This window comes from Herpailurus yagouaroundi, unplaced genomic scaffold, assembly GCF_014898765.1.
Source record: "Herpailurus yagouaroundi ecotype Mexico unplaced genomic scaffold, PumYag 250, whole genome shotgun sequence".
Lineage (NCBI taxonomy): Eukaryota > Metazoa > Chordata > Mammalia > Carnivora > Felidae > Herpailurus > Herpailurus yagouaroundi.
The window spans coordinates 665,337-685,492 of record NW_024412467.1 but is presented as its reverse complement, the minus strand read 5'-3'; the positions used below and the strand labels follow the sequence as shown (position 1 = coordinate 685,492).

Here is a 20,156-nt window from a genome sequence, read left to right as displayed (position 1 = left end):
GGGGCTCTTCGAGGACACCAACCTGTGCGCCATCCGCGCCAAGCGCGTCACCGTCATGCCCAAAGGACATGCAGTTCGCCTACAGGTGAACGGAGAGCTTCAGGGCCCGATTGTCGTGCGCCATCCCAAGGCTGGCCGCCACGTCCAGTCTTCCTAACAGTACCTAAGTTTTGAGACGCTGCCCTCGCCAGTCCCCTCCGTGTTGGCAAATGAATGAAATACTGGGATTACGCTGGTAGGTAGGACACCGTTCTGGAGCCCGAGAAATGTTTCTCCCGTTTGGGAGGAACCTAAAATCGTCAGTGCCCTTGGTTGCTTCCGGGTACTTAATTCTGTCCCACTTTAAGTTAGTTCCCACAACTATTGCCATTGAAATGTAAAGTGTAGTTAATCGCACAGGCTGTTCCGCCTTACAGGCTTCAAGGTCCATGTAGAGTAAGGAAAATCCTATAAATAGAGGATTGTATGGTTTGACCAAGGAATGCTTCTGAATGGAGAGATGGAGTGTGCTGTGGCTCCCGACGACCCAGGTCTCTCCGCCCAGCTGACCGGTTAGGTGTGGAAGGAGGTTGATGGACGTGACTTAGTTTTGTTGCTGTTGTCACCAAATAAGGAAAGTTCTGCCAATGGTTTTGATTGCCCAGGGCACAATCTTGCCTCCTAGTTTCAGTGCACTGGACCCCTGTCACGGATGTCATCTCAAAAACGGGGAGAAAAACGTTCTTCGCTTTTTTTCTTGAGTGTCACGGACGACGTTGGCCGCCTGATGACATTTATGGAAATTCTGCTTAGGATAATATTTCAAGGGTATAAAATGCAAACATTGCAAAAAAAATGTTTATTCCACTTCTTATCCAAATTTCAAAAAATAATAAATTTGGTAGGAGGGATCAGTGTGTTTATATAGTTAGCACATTCCACAATGCAGTCTTTTGGAGACATCTGTGATTTCCAGTGGGTGACAAAGTCACAGGTATGGAAATTGATGGCCCAATATCGTCATAAAGGGAAATGCTAAAGTTTAGTCAGAGGCGAAGTGTATTTTTCCCCATCCCAACTCACAGGCTTCCCCCCCCTTATCAGCACCACCACCCCATCCACAGGCTCCTGATTTTTTTTTTTTCCTTGGAGGTATTGTGGCGTATATGGACTCCAGGTTAAAAGCACTTGCTCTCAAATTTGGTTGACCTACCCGTTATTTTTCAACCCGATAAAATTGGGGGGTGATGGTGGTGGGGTGGTTCGGAACTGACGGCCAAGAAAGAATTCTTGAAGACGTCTTTGGTGCAAAAACGTGATTTTCTTAAAGCACAGGGACAGGACCCGTGGGCAGGAAGAGCTGTATGGGGTCGTGACGGGTAGCTCATTATATATCCTCAGGTTGGGAGGGGGTCAGGGATAGAGTAAGTCTTTATTTTGGAAGCAAGGTTTCCGGGGCCTTGAGGGGCTGGTGTTGCAAGGAAAACGCAACATTTATCAACGTTTTAACACTCGAAGTCTATTAATATCTCATAGTAATATTCACACCCTTCAGTTGTTTCTATTTCTTGTACTTAAAATATAATTACTGCGAACCCCAGTGTAACTATGACTTCTTGGAATCAAAATAAATGCTGACAACTTATTTAACAATGACGGGCGCTCAAATGCACACTCCCCATAGTAAAATATTTTTGACTTTTGATGGGATTTTTAGAAGCTGGGTGACCCAAATGATTGTATTCATATTCAGTTGTTCCGTCTTTAACTATGTCTTCTAATTATAGGCCAAGAAAAATAACTTATCCTCTATGCTTTTGAATGTTTGGCTGAGACCCCTGCAGTAGAAGACAGTTTTCCCAAGGAAAAAAACACACAGAAATTTATTAACGTTGTTAAACAACAAAAATTCAACTGACTAAAGGTCAAATTGGCTTTTTTTCAATGATTTCTGGAGCAGGCAGCGTCCCATCTAGCAACAGAAAGTTCTGCTGCGCCATAGAAAACGAAAGGCTTTTCAAGGTGGAAAAGCAGCAGAAAAAGGAAATTATTAGCAAAGAGTGCATTGTTTCAGTCAAGGTCATCCTCCTAAAGGGATTGGCTGGGCCTACTGGCGGATTATCTCCCCAGCACAGACTAGGTTAATTGCTCCTTGAGTGGCTAAAGGTTCCACTCCCAGGGTGGGAAACCGATCGGATTAGGCGTTCAGGCTTGGTTTGCTGCCGTGGGGGTTCGCACACGTGACTCCCATCTGGGGTTTACCGTCTCTGTGACGCGTACCTCGTGTGTACACAGGAGATAACACTGGGGAAGATGAACTCCAGAGGTGCCTCGGAAGTACGGCTTAAGTACCGTCTACAGCTTGTCGGGAAGCAAAAATTCCTGTCCCCTTCAAGGGTCCTTCTAGCTGGACTAAGAATCCCATTGACGTGAGAAAAATTAGTAGGAGAAAATCAAATTAACAGCATACATATGGGGAATCCACACAGACATGGAAATTCCAAAGACAGCCAGGCCAAACAAGGCATGTTTATCATCCTGAACTAAGAAGGGGGCAGAGGTCTGGGACTAGGAAGGGAAGGAATGCATTCACAGGGCCATAGGAGCATGCTAATTCCATGTTTGTCCCGCCATGTGGATGGGTCACTCAGATCAAATTTATGGCTGCCAATAACCCTATTCTGGGAAAGACCCCCAATTTAGGTTGTTCTATGCAGTTAGTACCAAGAGTTTCTCGGAGCCCGTGGGGTCTTCACTGCCTTCAGCTCAGAATAATCTTCATGCCCAGTGGCGCATCTTGGAGCGGCCTGCCCTTGGCCCCCATGAGCCGAAGACAAAAGGTGAGGGGAAGTCAGTTATGGGAAGGTCACCAGGAGAACAAGAATGAAGTCCGTCAGGCAGATTTAAGTTGCTGCCTTCTCCGTGGATAAGGGCCGAATACTGTCTACTGGTGTGGCCAGGTGAACTGGGGAGACCCTGAGCCCTAAGACCTCGACCAAGCCCAGATCAAAGATGCCACCGAAGGCTCTTGGTCGCCTCATGAGAAAGAATTCAAGGGCAGACACAACACAGTGGATGAGAGGTACACTCGAGATGTGAGAGCCAGTGAGCTCAAGGGAGAGAGAGCATGTGTGAACCAGGGTTGAGGTTTCTATCAGTTATTGACAGTTGTTAACTAGGAGGAGGAATATTGATTACCTGGGGGCGGGGATTTCTTGGAAGCAGGGTTTTGGGCCTTTTCCTCCTCACTTGCTGGGGGGCTTCCTGGCCTGGCGCCGACCTTCTTGGGCCCCTCCAGTGTGCTGGGGCTTTCAGGGGAGTGTGGCCAGACAGGCCTCTGACCCACCCTGCAGCTGGGCACGGCCTCCTCCGCCCTGGCCTCCAGGCATCCTCTTAGAGCCTCCCTAACTGCCTGCTGTGACACTGGAATTAACCTTTCCCCTTCCTGGTAGAAAGGGAAGGAGAGACATCTTGATAAATCTACTTCCTGTTTTTAGAGCTAGAAGGGAAAAACCAAGAGCTTTTCTGATCTCTGCTTTATCTCAAATGCCTTCAGCTGAAAATAAACCTTATGCCAGAGTGGAATATTCTGGGGTGGCCTATTCTGCCACCTTTCAATACCTAATGCTAATATTTTGTTGGTATTTGTTAGTACAGAATTAGGTCAGTATTAATAAAAAACCTGAGGAGCGCCTGGGTGGCTCAGTTGGTTAAGCATCTGACTCTGGCTCAGGTCATGATCATGATCTCACAGTTTGTGAGTTTGAGTCCCACGTCAGACCCTGCGCTGTCAGCTCAGAGCTTGGAGCCTGCTTCAGATTCTGGGTCTCCCTGTCTCTGCCCGTCTCCCACTCACGCTGTCTCTCCCTGTCTGAAAAATAACAACAAAAAGGTTTTTTTTTTTTAATTAAAAAAAACTTTAAATCTGCATTGTATTTCTAAGTAATACACAGAGAACGTGTCTAAAAATTTTAAGGCAAACTAAAGCTGTCTCTTTACAATACTTCTCAGTATCGTATCTTAACTCCATCACAGGATACTATGCCCCTCGGGTCTTTTGCCTAAATTAAGACACACACTGGAAAAAAGAGCTTAAGGAAAACGTGGGACAAACGTCAGTACGAGCAGGTGAGCAGTAAAGGTCAGGTCTTGGGGCCTCGCTGGTGACATTGTCACTTTCCTCCAGTACTGCACCACTTACCTGCTGAGTTTTCATCTGGTAAGGAATGAGAAGACCAACTTCTCTGTCAAAAATTTGGTTCAGATGAACCTTTATGGATTTGTCCCGAATATTTGGTCAAGTGCACAAAGACATATATATTCAAGGTGATTGCAACATGGTTTTAGTACCAAATTTCACCAAACCTAAAACACTCACTGTTGTAAGTTAAATAGCCCATTATGTCCCAATAACCTGTTAAAAAGCAAAATTCAACCAAGTAAATCTGAAGATCTAATTGGCTTCGTTAACTGAAGATTCGTGAATTGGGCAGCATCTGAGGAACTATAAAATGGAAAGTTTTTTTTGTTTTGTTTTGTTTTTTTTAATTTTTTTTTTCAACATTTATTTATTTTTGGGACAGAGAGAGACAGAGCATGAACGGGGGAGGGGCAGAGAGAGAGGGAGACACAGAATCGGAAACAGGCTCCAGGCTCTGAGCCATCAGCCCAGAGCCCGACGCGGGGCTCGAACTCACGGACCGCGAGATGGTGACCTGGCTGAAGTCGGACGCTCAACTGACTGCGCCACCCAGGCGCCCCAAAATGGAAAGTTTTTATAGGAAGAAGGGTGGGGCAAGAAAGTTATAAACAAAAGAAAAGAAAAGATTGTTTCCGGCCAGAGCACCTTCCCTTAAGGGTAAAGTCAGGGGGTCTGTTTATGCCGATTACCTCACCTTCCTTTGGAGGATGAACAGGCCCCTGAGACAGATTATACCTCTTTGGTGCTTATCAAAAATTAATTCATGTTAATTTTAGCCATTCTGACAGGTGCGTTTGGGAAAGTATTCTAAGAAGATAATGCAAATACCCAAGGCAGTCATTTACACGAAATGTTTAAGCAAGATCAAAAACGGATAAGGAATTTAAAGATCAAGTCTAAGATCAAGAATGTTTAAGGATGATCAAGAGCAGAGGGGCCAAGGGGTGAAAGCGAGTTCACGGAGTGGTCAGAGGTCACAGGCAGAGGTCACGGGCAGAGGTCAGATCACGCCAAGCTGAGTTGTAGGAATCATCCGAAATTACCATTCGAAGCTTCGAACGTGGGAGTAGCACAACCCGACCTACATTTTTTCCGGAAGTTCACTCACACAAGTGTATTGTGAATACAAAGTTCAGAAGTAAGGCTAGAAGTTGGGAAACCATTGCCGTGGTCTGCTCGAGAGATTTGGCCTAAAGGAAACAGTACAGAGTCATGAGGCATAGGATGTATTTGGCAAGTGTAACTCACTGAGTTTGCCTGCTGAGGTTCGTTATGCACATTAAAGTACGCGTCTTTTCCATTAAAATTCTCTTGTTAGGTACCAGTCTTCCTTCCTGGTACTTACAAATGAAGATTTCCTTTAAAAATGTAAAGAATGAAGTTTATCTCGATCTATAAAAGTCAGTGAATATGAGAAAACGGCCCACATGGCATTATATTTTCATGAACTAATACACTGTAGGTTTATAGAAAACTAAATACCTTCCGCTATCACTCTCAGAAACTTTAAAGAGCCTGACCAGCCTTCCAGATCGCTGCCCACTGCCAACTTTAACAGGATGCGTTGCCAGGCAAAAACCCATGAAGCCAAAGAGGGAGGCTGCAGGTTGGTGGGAATTTTACGGATTCTTAAAGTAGACAAAGTAGGGTCTGTAAAATGTATTCCAATTAACTCATGTTGGAGAAATGCAATTAAAGGCAAAAGGAGCGGGGCGCTGGGGGGCTCAGTCGGTTAAGCATTCTTGATTTCCACTCAGGTCATCGTCTCATGGTTCTCACATCTCTCTCAGCGCTGACAGCATGGAACCTGCTCGGGATTCTTGTTCTCTGTCTTTCTCTCTCTCCCTGACCCTATCTTCTGGCTCTCGCTTTCTAGTTAAATAAATAAAGAAAGGAATAAATAAATAAATTTAAAAGGGAGGAAAAGAAAACAGTCTTTTCATTCAACACACATTAAGCCAGAATACTATGCCCATCATAGGTAATCTCCTAAAGAGACTGCAAAGGCACAGAGAAACCTTACTTTTTTCGTGAGATTTAGTAGCTAAGTGGGTACATCCCTTTACATTAGATAGGTTTTGCAGTGTGGACGCAGGTAACAGCTGAACTTGGGTCCCTTTCCTTCTCAAGAAGCTGGCAAGTAGAGGACTGTTTCCCCTGATGATTACCTTTCAAAGAGAGTAAGATCCTTGAGGAAAGTCCCTGAGTTAAGGGGCCAGCAAAAGACTTATTTAGCCATAAAAAGGCAAGAAATTCTGAAACAGAAAAAGGAAAATAGAAAGACCCTCAGGGAGAATTAGGCCTCTTATTTCCTATTTGCATTTGCCCTTGAACTAACCTATGCTATCCGTCCCCTTATAAAATATATAGAATATACCCCCCCTGGTTGAATGGGTTTTGTTTCTTCAAGTGTTGGGCAGGTGTTCTTTCATTGCCACATAAACGCAGAAAAGAAATTTAAATATCTTAATGACATTTTAAAATTATGTGTATTTCTTTTATAAAATTTAAATGGAATACTTTGGAAATACTGTCATGCAACATTTGCTAAAAGTAATTCATTGATATAAAGGGTAGCAATAAAATCATTGGATAGCAAGGGGATTACATGCTAATGCCGAAAAAAGTGTTAAAATTTCGCAGAATTTAAGCAATAGTGAAGTTGTATATATATTTTTTTCAGCCAAGTATATTTTCATAAAGATTTTCGTAGAAAGACCAAAGTGTACTTTTTTCCCCCTGCATTAGAATTGTTACTTGTTCACTAATGACAAATTAATTGCTCTTATAATTAATGAGAGCTTTTAAAAAATTTTCAAATGATATATTACCTAGGGGGGAAAAAAAAAAACCTCTACTGAGATACACGTAAAGACCTAGATGGATGGAGAGATTCAGTATTTTTCAGGTTAGGAAAACACAGTATTTGCCATAATAAATGTATAGCGAAATGCTATTTTTCTTTTTTTTATTTTTTAATTTTTTTTTCAACGTTTATTTATTTATTTGGGACAGAGAGAGACAGAGCATGAACGGGGGAGGAGCAGAGAGAGAGGGAGACACAGAATCGGAAGCAGGCTCCAGGCTCCGAGCCATCAGCCCAGAGCCCGACGCGGGGCTCGAACTCACGGACCGCGAGATCGTGACCTGGCTGAAGTCGGACACTTAACCGACTGCGCCACCCAGGCGCCCCGAAATGCTATTTTTCAATGTTACAGATATAACCTTCAGCACTGCCAGTAGACTAATCAGAGGAAACAGTGAAAACTCAAGAAATAATTTTAAGTGAAATATTCAATATATGAGCAACTAATTCCCTCGAATCAGTGGGGGAAAATACTATGTTCTACTGGTTAGCTAGCTGGTTAACTTTTTAAAAGTTAATTCTCTATACAAGAAACCAAGTCTGGATTATTATAGTTAAGATTATCTTAATGGCTCTCTTCATTATGAGTAAGATGTAGTAGGAGCTGCTGTTGAAACTGAAAACTGCTACACCTTTGCTGGAAGAGAATTTAGCGATACACCTGCAAGATCTTAAAATTATCTGTTTTACTAGCACATCTTGTTCAACATCTAGGAAGTTAGCATTTGGAGCATTATTCCCCCCGTATAACCTCACAAAATGCACAGTCTTACACACATAGTTACCAAATGCATGCATATTTGTAGAGACATAAACGGAGTATTTTCTTCCCTGTGCTCTTTAAAGTGTATCCTCTGCAGCGTTAAAGTTCCGTTGCTTAATGAGGATGGGGTACGGAACACGCTACACGGGAACGAGAGGAAATCGCCCGGGTCCTGGGTGTAAAGCGCTCCGAGAACAAAGGAGGCTCGGGTTTAGGTCCCTCCTCCAACCCAGGCGGACTTCCCGCCGCTGCCCTTCCGGTTCTCACTCCGGTCCGCAGGGGTTGCCTATAAAAGAGAGCTGGGCGCTCTGGCTGCATTCTTCTGCTCTCAGGCTTCCAGAAGATGTCAGGGCGCGGCAAGGGCGGGAAGGGCCTGGGCAAGGGGGGCGCCAAGCGCCACCGCAAGGTGCTGCGCGACAACATCCAGGGCATCACCAAGCCCGCCATCCGGCGGCTGGCCCGGCGCGGCGGCGTCAAGCGCATCTCCGGCCTCATCTACGAGGAGACCCGCGGGGTGCTCAAGGTGTTCCTGGAGAACGTGATCCGGGACGCCGTCACCTACACGGAGCACGCCAAGCGCAAGACGGTCACGGCCATGGACGTGGTGTACGCGCTCAAGCGCCAGGGCCGCACCCTCTACGGCTTCGGGGGCTAAAGTTTTTTGAAGGTTCCCGTCGCTTACCAAAAAGGCCCTTTTTAGGGCCCCCAAGTTTTCGTTAAAAGAGCTTTAGTGCTTGTCTATAAACGGGTCTCGGTAGAGCCGTTTTCAAATGCGGTTTAATGGTGATTTCTTCTGCCCGGGGAGTTCAACGTGGCCGGAGGATGTGAGTTGAGACCCAGCGGGACAGGACCTGCGCCCCCCCCCCCGACCCCTTTTCACTGCGTGGTGGCATTGCACGGCATCTGGTTATTTTTGGATCATTAGCTTAGTCCAAAGATTCTGAGAAATCTGGAACGTCCGGCCTTAAGGGCCAGGCCCACACTAACCTAACCTAACGCCGATCTTGTAAATACATTCCTTCATGTCCGATCGTGAAGAGGCCAAGCAAAGTAATGTTCCCCTTAACAGGAAAACTTGTTTGCAGAGAGCTCTAGAAGAGAATCTATCTGTCCTCTTGCACTGTAGACCACATTTCATGATTTATCCATTCCTTTCTCTGTTGGAAACTTAAATTGCTGTATTTCCCTCCAGGACCTAGCACGGCAACGGGCACTGTACTCCGCTGTACGCCTTCTCTCCTTGCTTATCTAGGAGTGGGATTGCTCACCAAGAAGATCTGTGCATATTCAACTTGGCCAGAAATGCGCAGCTTGCTTCTCAAGGTTGTGGTTTGGGCTACATTCCCATATTCCACAGGTACCGAGAGTTCCTGCTACCCCCCCCCACCCCCCGCCTGCAACATTTTGCTAACGGCAGACCAGATTTTTGCCTGTCCGCATTTGCTAAATTGTATCTCATGTATTTAAATTGCATTTCTCTGATCGTAACAAAGTTGTTTACTTTCTTACAAGATTTTTGGCTATTTTGGAGTCAGGTCTAATAATGTTGGGTTTATATTCTTAGCACTTCTGGCAAATGATGCCTGTTCGTACAGGGGTTATTTCCCTCGGTTCCCCAAAGAAATGCAGGCACAAGTGGACGAAATTTAGGCTGCTCGGGGCATTATTGGGCTTGGAGATGGAAACTTTTCTGAAATTGCTGGCAACTGATCGTCCTACTCTCTTAGTAAGCCATGATTGATGGCCCGAACGCCTAAAATTTGCAAGCCGTCATGAAAGACAAAAGGGAGAGTGACAGAGACGAAATCCTGCCTATAATTTGTTTCAATTTGGGGTAAATACCTTCCGTGGACTCTCTCGCGTAATCTTGACCGGTTTTATTATTCTCATTTTAAAATGGCAAAATAAAGGCACTGCCAGCCGAGTCAAATAACCAAGTCACAAATATATTCTATAACACGAACCTACAACGTTTTTAACCATTCTTCTCTGCTTAGCGCGGCTAGAGAAGCCGTCACCAAGAGTCGGCTGTAGTCCTAGTCCCATGAGGAAGAAATGGCAGACGTGTATCAGGACAAGTACGGGGACAGCTCGGGACTATCCCAATCTGGTCGGTATTCCGATCTCTTCTACAGGAGATCCGATTGTGGGCCTAAGAAAGTCACTTTTATCATCTCTATTCACACAGATTTCATGTTCTCTCTGGAGAGCACATAATTCACAAAGTTCAGATCAATGCTCTGCTACAGATGGGCGAACAGATGCACAGACTTCAATTTACTCAAATCAGTAGAGGCACGAGATTCCAACGGTTACTTATATGCCCCTATATCCCCCCAATACACCGCCTGTCCCTTCTCTCTCCGGCAGTGTGACAAACCAGTAAGCTAGCCACATTATTGCGAGCCCTTGTAGTCCATTTCTTTACTCAGGAGAAAAGGTAAGCTTATCGTTGCCTTGCATACCTCTCCCTCAGGGTGGTCTGGCACTGTCCCGGTCCCAAATGGGCCGGAGAGGCCAACTTTCTTCCCCCAAGCTGGATGAAAGCACTGCTCTACGAATCGAACGTCCCCTCCGGCACACAGTATCTTTCTAATTATATCGTACCGCCTGGGACATGCGATAACCGGAGGTAAAAGGCTGGCTTTGGAAGACCAGTGGGGACTGAACTTACCAATAAAAGCAGATTAGAACGCCTAACGGAGAAAAGTCACGAGACAACAGGCTGTTAGGATCGACAGGAAGCCGCTCTTGCTCACAACCAAAGGACCCACGTTCGCGCTACAGCCAAGGAATCATTTTTAGTTCACACAACACACGTATACAAACTTGTGTTACTCTCCCGTTAAGGGGCATACTAGAATGTTTGCTGCAAACCCGCAAGAGTCAACCCACAGCACATCCGGTTTCCTTCCTGCCAGAGGCGGTTGCGGGCACAGTAGGCATTACTCACTGCAATGGAATCCTCACGGTTGCCTCAAAGAAACCGCCTGAACTTGAGCCTAGATTCTAAACATGTAGTTACAGCTCTGATATTGACAGGTTAGTGGCTCTTAAAAGAGCCTTTGGGTTAGATATTCTTACTTGGCAACTTTACTTCGCGCTGGTGTACTTGGTGACGGCCTTGGTGCCCTCGGACACGGCGTGCTTGGCCAGCTCCCCGGGCAGCAGCAGGCGCACGGCCGTCTGGATCTCCCGGGACGTGATGGTCGAGCGCTTGTTGTAATGCGCCAGGCGCGACGCCTCGCCGGCGATGCGCTCGAAGATGTCGTTGACGAACGAGTTCATGATGCCCATGGCCTTGGACGAGATGCCCGTGTCGGGGTGCACCTGCTTCAGCACCTTGTACACGTACACCGAGTAGCTCTCCTTGCGGCTGCGCTTGCGCTTCTTGCCGTCCTTCTTCTGCGCCTTGGTCACCGCCTTCTTGGAGCCCTTCTTCGGAGCCGGAGCGGACTTGGCTGGCTCAGGCATGGCCGACAGAAGACCTGACGCGCCGAGAAGAGAAATGAAAACTATACTGCGGGCAAAGCGCAACTTGTCCTTTTTATGTAGAAGCCCCTATGCAAATAAGGTGCAAGTTACAGTCCTGGGTCTGATTGGTGACTAGTCAACTTGACGTCAGCAGTCAGTTCTGCCCAATCGCAACGCGAGACTCCCAAAGCTTCATTCTCATTGGATGAAATAAAGCCACCAGCTTAGCCAATGCAAAGTCTTCTTTTTCGCGCTCAATAGGGTTATAAAAAGTGCTGGCCTGGGGTTGGCTGTATCAGGTACACTCTGTGCATCTGGGGTCGTTATGTCTGGACGCGGGAAGCAGGGCGGCAAGGCGCGCGCCAAGGCCAAGACGCGCTCGTCGCGGGCCGGGCTGCAGTTCCCGGTGGGCCGCGTGCACCGCCTGCTCCGCAAGGGCAACTACGCCGAGCGGGTCGGGGCCGGCGCGCCGGTGTACCTGGCGGCCGTGCTGGAGTACCTGACGGCCGAGATCCTGGAGCTGGCGGGCAACGCGGCCCGCGACAACAAGAAGACGCGCATCATCCCGCGCCACCTGCAGCTGGCCATCCGCAACGACGAGGAGCTCAACAAGCTGCTGGGCCGCGTCACCATCGCGCAGGGCGGCGTCCTGCCCAACATCCAGGCCGTGCTGCTGCCCAAGAAGACCGAGAGCCACCACAAGGCCAAATAAGTAAGGTTAGGGAAGTCGCCAAACAAAGGCTCTTTTCAGAGCCACTTAAACTATCAAAGAGAAAGCTGGTGCACACTGTTCTGCTGTGTTTTTCGGTGACTGTTGTAAGGCCTCGTTAATCGTGGGAGACGGAAGTGTCAATTTTATGGGCGATAACTACATGCAGTCTGACCTACGGGAAGGACAAGCTGGAGATAAGGGGTAGCGGGTTTAGTGTCCAGAAGTTTCAGATGGAACCAGTCAGGCAAATTCCTGAACCCATTTTGATTACGTTATCCGTTACCAGTTTTAGGCGGCCAAAAGTACGGGTTGCAGTGACCACTTTTCCAGAAGAAATTTAGCTGTATGAATGTACTAGAAGAGTTCTGGAAAAGGACACTCTGATCCTTAGGTGCTCTAAATTCTCAGGTGATGGAATTCTTAGTGGTCTTCCCCTTTTAAGATTTCATTCCGAAGGTAGTCTGACTTACTGGTTGAAAGTACACAGAACTTCCTGAATCCCACATTGGTAAATCCTTGGTCCTATTTCTTTGGAGCCCATGTGTTCATTTAATTCACTCTTCCAGCAGCTCAGGACCCAATAGCGGATGCAACCTAGAAAATCTGCCTCCGTGGAAATTACTCCAGTAAGAGAGACAAACACAGAATCATACAATAGGTTAGGTGTCAAATATCTTGTGCAGAAAATAGAGCAGCTACACAGCATAATGGGGACCCCTATTTTAGATCGAAGGTAAGTGTAGATAACTTCTTTAAAGGTGTATCTGACCAGAGACCTACGTTATCTAAAAAAGAGATGAGCCAGGTAGATATTAGAGGAAGAGGATTACAAGTGGAGGGAACTGAACATACAGAGGCCTTAAGACAGAAGATGTGTGTGGCATTAGTTGGGAACAGTCAGCAGGCCCAGAAGACTACGGTGTTAAAGCAAGCAGGGGGAGCATAACGTAGGACTTTGGAGTATGTGGATTAATGTGGATGACTCATCAAAAGCAGTAGCAATCCTGATCTCTGAGGTAATAAATTTGATAATACAAATCAAAGTGGTCAAAATCTGTGGACCCCAACCCACTTAAAAAAAAAAAAGAGAGAGAGATACCATAAAAGTATTAATTTGTCGTGTGGTCACAAACAGCGATGTTAAGAGCACACAGTTTATAATTCAATACACACAGATTTGTTTGCTACTGAATGGAAGGAAGAAATATTCCTCTGTCCAGATTTCTTCGAGCCGGGCTAAGAACTCGATTGACATGAGACGGATTAGGAGGAGGAAAAAAATGTTTTGTGACGTGCGCGGGGAGGCCCAATAATGAAATTGACACTTGAACAGACTGTAAAGCGGGCAGTTTTCATACACTTGAGACAGACAAAACAAAACAAAACAAAACAAAAAAACAAAAAGTGAGGATTTGACAGGGTAAAGAAAACAGATGTTTGGGAATCTTAATTAGTAAGAAGTTTTAAGTAAAAGTTGGGCTGAGGTAGTCGATTGGTGAGAGACGTCACAAGGCTTGTTACTCTCAATTCACTTTCTCTGGTGATAAGTGGTCTTTTACTTTTCCGTCCTGGGAGGTGACCTTTCCTAAGGGAGATGTTCCCTGCTTCCAGGGGGACCGAAGATGGTGTGAGGTCCTCGCACCTGCTGCTTCCCAAGAAGCTCCCATTCAAAATAATCAATACGCCATAGAGGTCCATGTGGGGCGGCCTCCCGGGGCCCCCACACTGGTCCTGGTCTTAGCTCGCGGAAGCCCTACTGAATAAAGCAATAATAAAATGCCAGAGACCCAGGACAAAGATTATGGTGACAGAGCAACGCAGGTGAGGTTCTCCGGGAGCGGATGCCCAGGTGGAGTTTGGGGTACAAGATGTTATTAAGGACCAACAGCTGTGACAGGAGGAAGAGGAACTAGGACCAGACAGAGGGTCAGACCGTGCCACAGGCCAGACAAACGTGGGGGCACAGACCCCTGAGCCGCCCGTCAGCGATGTCCCACACTGGGCAAAGATCCCCCCGGCCCAGTCTGCATGGCCCCGCTTTGCTCTGTGCGGGCTGCAGGCTGCCCTGCACGAGGGCGCGGCCTTGAGCCGGGTCAGGTCCTGTCACTCGGGCAAACCCTGAAGTTGCTCGGCGGCTGTTGTAACCGCACTCGCTCTGCAGCTGGACAGCAAGGCTTCCCCGGAGGGGGGTCTGCGCCCCGCATTTGTATGTCTCTGACATACATTAACATGCATGTAAACACTGACGGTGAGCAATGTCTGTAACGGTGTTTGTAAGACTTACTTTTTAACACATATGGCTGGTATCACCTCTTTACTTTCATTGGGGAATTCAAAAGGGATGTGGTTTCTTTTTAGAGAAAGAGAAAATCTACAGACTTTCTAAAAAAATCTTTACTAATGTTGTCTACTCCCGTAAGATTGTATTAGATGCTTGATTCATCTCAAAGGGAAAGTGATATAAAACAGTTATAAGGACTACAGGGTGGGAGGGGGGGGGGGGGGCGGGCACCTGGGGGGCTCAGTCGGTTGAGTGGTTGAGAATCTGACTCTTCCCTTCGGCTCAGGTCACAATCTCATGGTTTGTGAGATCGAGCCCCATGTCAGGCTCTACAGTGACAGCACAAAGTCTGCTTGGAATTGTGTCTCTCTCTCTCTCTCTCTGCCCCTCCCTCCCTGTCTCTCTTAAAATTAAATAAATAAACTTAAAAAAAACAACAACAACAATTATAAGGACTACGGAGGATCTTCCACTGGCCCTCCCTCCTTCCTCCAGATCCAGCCAATCACCTCGCTCTCCCGGTACTGGGAAATAATCCAGCCTCACAGTGTGATGTGGAAGCTTCAAAATGAACAGTTGAGGCCCAAAGGGGAGGAGAGGGAGCCTTTCAAGAGAACATGGAAGGGAGATTCCATACGGACCACTCTGGGCTACCGATGAGGTGGGTATTGTTCTAATTCCAACCCAGAAAAGAAATGCTATGGGCTGAGTGTTTGTATCTCACCCTCACCCCCTAGTTCTTAGGCTAAAACCCTAAACTCCAATGGGATGGTACTAGGAGGTGGGACCTTTGGGAGGTGACTGGTTTCCCATGAGGTCATGAGGGTAGAATCCCCAGGATGGGATTAGTGCTCTTATAAGAGCGAGAGGGGGGCACCTGGGCACCTGGGTGGCTTGGTCGGTTAAGCGTCCGACTTCGGCTCAGGTCATGATCTCACGGTCCATGAGTTCAAGCCCCGCATCGGGCTCTGTGCTGATGGCTCAGAGCCTGGAGCCTGCAGCCTGCTTCAGATTCTGTGTCTCCCTCTCTTTCTGCTCCTCCCCTGTTCATGCTCTCTCTCTGTCTCAAAAATAAATAAACGTTAAAAAAAAAAAAAAAAAAAGGAGTGAGAGACCAGGACACCTGCCTCCCCGCAGCCCACAGAGACATCACGTGAGCACACAGTGAGAGGGTGGCCTCTACCAGCCAGGAAGCCAGCCCTCAGCCGACACTGATTCTACCGACATCTTGATCTTGTGGTTCCTAGACTCCAGAACTGCGGCAAATAAATGTATTGCTGGGGAAACTGGGGAGACCCTGGGCTCTGGGGCCTCGACTCAAGCCAGACCCAAAGGAGTCCCGGAAGGTTCCTGGTCTCGTCAGAAGGAATTCAAGGACAGACACGCTGGTTTCCCACTCTTTCCTCTTCACTTGCCCAGGGGCTTCCTGTCATGGCGCCGCCATCGTGGGCCCGTCTGGTGGGATGGGGCTTCTCAGGATTGCAGCCGGGACAGGCCTCTGACCTTCCCCACAGCTGGGCGCAGCCTCCTCCGTGCTGGCCTCCAGGCTTCCTGTGAGAGCCGAACTAAATATCTGCTCTGACATTGTTATTTAAGCCGCCAGCCTACGGTGTAGGCTCCCACAGCGTAAGCCAAGAAAGTACAGTGTGATTCAATCAGATTCTCAATTGGTAAAAGATAAATCTGTAAATCAAGATATTATCTACCTCAACACAGAACCCGTACATAACTGCCCTTCTCGTAACTACCTGGTCTTCTATACTTTGGTCTAAAGTGGGCAAACCTTGGTTGAGAAGGTTCGAAGGGACATGTTGAAAGATTTTAGCAGAGGAGTAGCGTGTAGATGGTCAGATTTGCATTAACAAATGCCAAATGAGGAGCGCCTGGGAGGCGCAGTTGGTTAAGCGTCCAACTCTTGATCTTGGCCCAGAGGGTCGTGATCCCACAGTTCGTGGGTTCAAGTCCTGCACGGACAGCGCGGAGCCTGCTTGGGATTCTGTCTCTCCTTCTCTCTACCCCTCCCCTGCTTGGGCTCACACCCGCTTTCTCTCAAAATAAATAAACAAGCTTCATAAATATATTTTTTTTAATGAGGAAGAATAAAACTAGATTTCATTATTCAAGTCACGTTTACAGTAGTCATTTCCTGAAAACGAGGATCACAGTTAATACATTCTTTTCCTCGTTCTATTCTTTATTCCTTCATCACACCTATTACTAGATGGAGTTGTTGTAACACATGGGGTATAGGGAACAATTGTAAGGTCAGATCTAATGTTTAATATCAAAGCAAAATATCTAATATTTATCCCCCAAAGTAACTACATGATTCAGACAATTAATAATGACAAAATCTCAGAGATCTACGTGGTTATGGATAATGGGGATGCTTGACTAAGGACAAAAGAATATAACTTTATACCAGGCTGACTTTGTTGACGTTGCTTCACTTATCGGGGAATCTAAACCCTATGTGTGCTGTTAATTTTTTTTAACGTTTATTTATTTTTGAGAGAGAGAGAGAGAGAGAGAGAGAGCGCCCACCAGCAGGGGAGGGGCACAGAGAGAGAGACAGAATCCAAAGCAGGCTCTGCACTATTAGCTCATAACCTGATGTGGGGCTTGAACTCATGAACCGTGAGATCACGACCTAAGCTGATCAGATGCTCAGTAGACTGAGCCACCCAGGCGCCCCCCCATGTGTGCTATTTTCAGCACCTGATAGGAGTTCTGACATTTACAAGAATGACTGATACCTACACTCACAACTGGCCATCGGCATATAAATTTAAGACCCCAGATCTCCCTTGGAATAACACAAAGGAAAATACCAAAAGAACTCTGAGGGCAGAACTGCTTGTGCAAATTAATATCGTTTGACCCCTCAAAAGCTAACCGCATTATATTCATGGTAGAATTGCTAAACTAATTGCTATCTTTGTGGAGAAATCATTGCATCCCATACTCTGCTTGCTTGAAACATTTATGAATTAATAAAACTATCAGATCAGAATTAGAAAGCCCCGTCAGGAACGGGCCCTTCTGACTTGGCCTGGTACTGTCGCTAAGTAAATCAGAAGCCTCTCTGAACATTCTAGTCAGTTTCCAAAATGTCCTTTCAGGAGATCAGTTTGCACAAAGAGATCGTATTCGGCTTGTTACGTCCCTTTCCCAGGGGAAGGAACGCTGTGTTACAGTGATCTTGTCCCCCCAACCCCGTCAACCTCCCCACTCAAGACCTAACCAGCGCCATTGCCAGAAGCAACTAGATTCTCCTTTCTTCCTGGCTTCTCCTTTCCCTCCCATTGCCTCCCCCTGGCGGAAACTACCGAGAACTCTGCTGACAAAGGAATCGAAAAAAATATAATCTCTAGCCTTCTAGCCCTCGGGATACAAAGAAAAGCGTGAGGTGGGAACAAAGACACGACAGACACACACTCATAAAGCAAAGGGTTCACCATGCATGGCCTTCTCTACATCCACGACTTCTGTTCTGCTTTACTTCTTTCTCATAACACTCTAATCACAAGGGATTGTTTACTGCTTCTAAAATAGGTGATGGCTCTTCCTGCCTCAGGACCTTTACATGTGCTGTTTTCAAGGCCCAGAGTGTTTGTCCATCTGGTCACTCTTTGCATAACCTCCTATTTTTTTTTTTTTAACATTTATTTATTTTTGAGACAGAGAGAGAGAGAGAGAGCATGAACAGGGGAGGGTCAGAGAAAGAGGGAGACACAGAATCTGAAACAGGCTCCGGGCTCTCAGCTGTCAGCACAGAGCCCGACGCGGGGCTCGAACCCACGGACTGCGAGATCATGACCTGAGCCGAAGTCGGACACTCAACCGACTGAGCCACCCAGGCGCTCCAACCTCCTATTATCCTACTATTATTTTATGTCATTTTTCATTAAAAAAAATTATCTCTTGGTGAGGTATTCCCCGAATCCTGATCCACATTACGTGTTCTGCAGCCATTCGCTGTTACTAGACCAGATTCTTAAACTCCTTATCAATTACCATATTTTACAAACACATATCTTATTGGTATTTGTGTTTAATGTCTGTAAACTTCACTAGCATGTAAGCTGAAAGAGGTCAGCATGGCAGCTAGCGTTTCACCAGAAAAAGGACGCTCGGACCGAATACTTTGATATCGTCTCATTGGCGTGTGAAGAGCAGGGAGCAAGGTGTTAAGAAGTCACAAGGGACAGAGAAGCTGATCCCTGGAGGCCGTCACCACCCCCCACCCTCCCAGCCCCAGAGGGCAACTCGAGGAAAGGGAATCTGGAGACAAAGGGTGCTCCTTCCTCTGTCTAAACTGCCAAATCCAGACGGGAAGCCGGAGGGCAAAGATTGAATTGGTCGATTCAGAGGTCAGCCCCCCTGCCGGTGAAGGAGAGGAGAGCAACTGTCTGGCCCAGCCCTTCCCCTTGTTCCCCGGCACATCCTCTTGTCCTTTCCCACATGAAAACTCTGTATTTCCAACATGGGAGGGTGAACTGGCAGCCTGCTCGCTCACCGGATAGTTTCAGTTTGTTCAGAGGCCCACCTTAAATTTAGCATGTTACCAGCTTCTTAGAAGGTGTTGGGGTAAAAAGTGAGAAATAATCAGCTGACATGATACAAAGCTACTAGGGATCCTGCTTCTGATCAGGAGGCTTAAATTAGCCATCTCACTTCCTTCTAAAAACTCGTTCCTTATCACCCTGACCTCTGCGAGCGCCTTAGCCGCATTCTTACACACATGGGGGTAAAATCTACGCCTTTATTCCCGTGGGACCCATGTCCTTTCGAGTCTTTGTTTTTTTTTTAATTGTTCCGCCACAATGTTTTTAGTGCCCAGGGCTGGTGGCAAACAATACTTAGAAGCTTCTCTCGGTTCCAGTAGTATCTTTTTCGCCCCCATTGGATAACAGACACCCAATTACTTCCTGGAAATTGGGATGAATCATCCCAGCGAGAAGAGGAACTCTTTTCTCTGCCTATTGGTTCAGTGGCATGGAGAGACTAAAATGCACAGAGGCCGTTCTCAGCCTTTAAATTTGTTGAAATTGACTAATCAATTAATTTGAAAACTGACAATGCTCCCTCCTGGACACATTTCTCTATTGGGCATGAAGACCTTCAAGCCCTCAGAGCTGAAGTTCACAGGGGTAGGATACAAAATTCTCCTAATGGATTACCGGGTGTAATGATGAGAGGGGCCTTTCTCACCTTGACCCCTTGATTCCCAGATCCGTGTATTCTGAATACAGAGGGCATGGCTTTCTGTGCTGCCCGTTGTTTTAAGGCACGGTTGGAAGGAACACCCTGTAGGACAAAAACTTGAAGATCCTCATCTCAGTTAGTGGCATAATGAGCTCCCAGAAGGCCATTTCACAGTTCTATCAAGCCACTAGCTCCTGGGTGATGCGTGCACATTATGACCGGTGAATACCATGGGTACAAGGCCATTGACTCAAAGTACGTGCCCGACTTAGAGGCACTGTTTGGGGTTCCATGATGACGGGAAGGGTATCCTGTGGGCCCGTGGACGGTGGTAGGAGCTGAAACATATAAACAAGGAAAGCAAATTCAGGCCCCAAATAGGTGCCTACCTCGTAAGGAAAAATCAGTGCTTCCTCCGTGAAAGAAGGGTCTGGTATAATCAAATCGCTAACTAGTGGCCACTTGATGGAGCCCCGAAAGTGACCCGGTAAGGACGCTCAGCAGCGACCTCTGCCGTTGGCAAGCAGGACAGTCAGCAGTGGTGGTGGCCCACTCAGCTGGGTGTTGGTGAGCGTTTGATTTGAACCTGCCCAACTCTGTACAGGGAGAATCGTGCATTCGCTGTTTGGCCGGGGAAAGAGGTTAACTGATGCCCACAGAGAGGTCACCGTT

General features: G+C 46.9%; 3 protein-coding genes across 3 annotated transcripts; 2 read left to right on the top strand and 1 right to left on the bottom strand.

Moving 5' to 3' along the window:
- The first annotated feature begins 1,145 nt into the window (after positions 1–1,145).
- On the top strand, positions 1,146–8,611 carry H4C9 (H4 clustered histone 9). Its single transcript, XM_040460390.1, has 2 exons — positions 1,146–1,240; positions 8,150–8,611. The coding sequence occupies exon 2, from the start codon at positions 8,153–8,155 to the stop codon at positions 8,462–8,464; it is 312 nt and encodes a 103-aa protein (XP_040316324.1). The 5' UTR covers positions 1,146–1,240; positions 8,150–8,152; the 3' UTR covers positions 8,465–8,611.
- A 2,242-nt stretch (positions 8,612–10,853) lies between these two features.
- Positions 10,854–11,314, bottom strand: LOC121020368 (histone H2B type 1-K). Its single transcript, XM_040460382.1, has one exon. It carries the CDS (start codon positions 11,281–11,283, stop codon positions 10,903–10,905), a length of 381 nt encoding a protein of 126 aa, XP_040316316.1. The 5' UTR covers positions 11,284–11,314; the 3' UTR covers positions 10,854–10,902.
- A 271-nt stretch (positions 11,315–11,585) lies between these two features.
- Positions 11,586–12,045, top strand: LOC121020364 (histone H2A type 1-E-like). Its single transcript, XM_040460379.1, has one exon. The coding sequence runs from the start codon at positions 11,609–11,611 to the stop codon at positions 11,993–11,995; it is 387 nt and encodes a 128-aa protein (XP_040316313.1). The 5' UTR covers positions 11,586–11,608; the 3' UTR covers positions 11,996–12,045.
- The last annotated feature ends 8,111 nt before the right edge of the window (positions 12,046–20,156 follow it).

What these genes read in the sequence shown, in the direction of transcription:
- H4C9 (XM_040460390.1), top strand. Translation starts at nt 8,153, where the DNA reads ATGTCAGGGCGCGGCAAGGGCGGGAAGGGCCTGGGCAAGGGGGGCGCC.
- LOC121020368 (XM_040460382.1), bottom strand. Translation starts at nt 11,283, where the DNA reads ATGCCTGAGCCAGCCAAGTCCGCTCCGGCTCCGAAGAAGGGCTCCAAG.
- LOC121020364 (XM_040460379.1), top strand. Translation starts at nt 11,609, where the DNA reads ATGTCTGGACGCGGGAAGCAGGGCGGCAAGGCGCGCGCCAAGGCCAAG.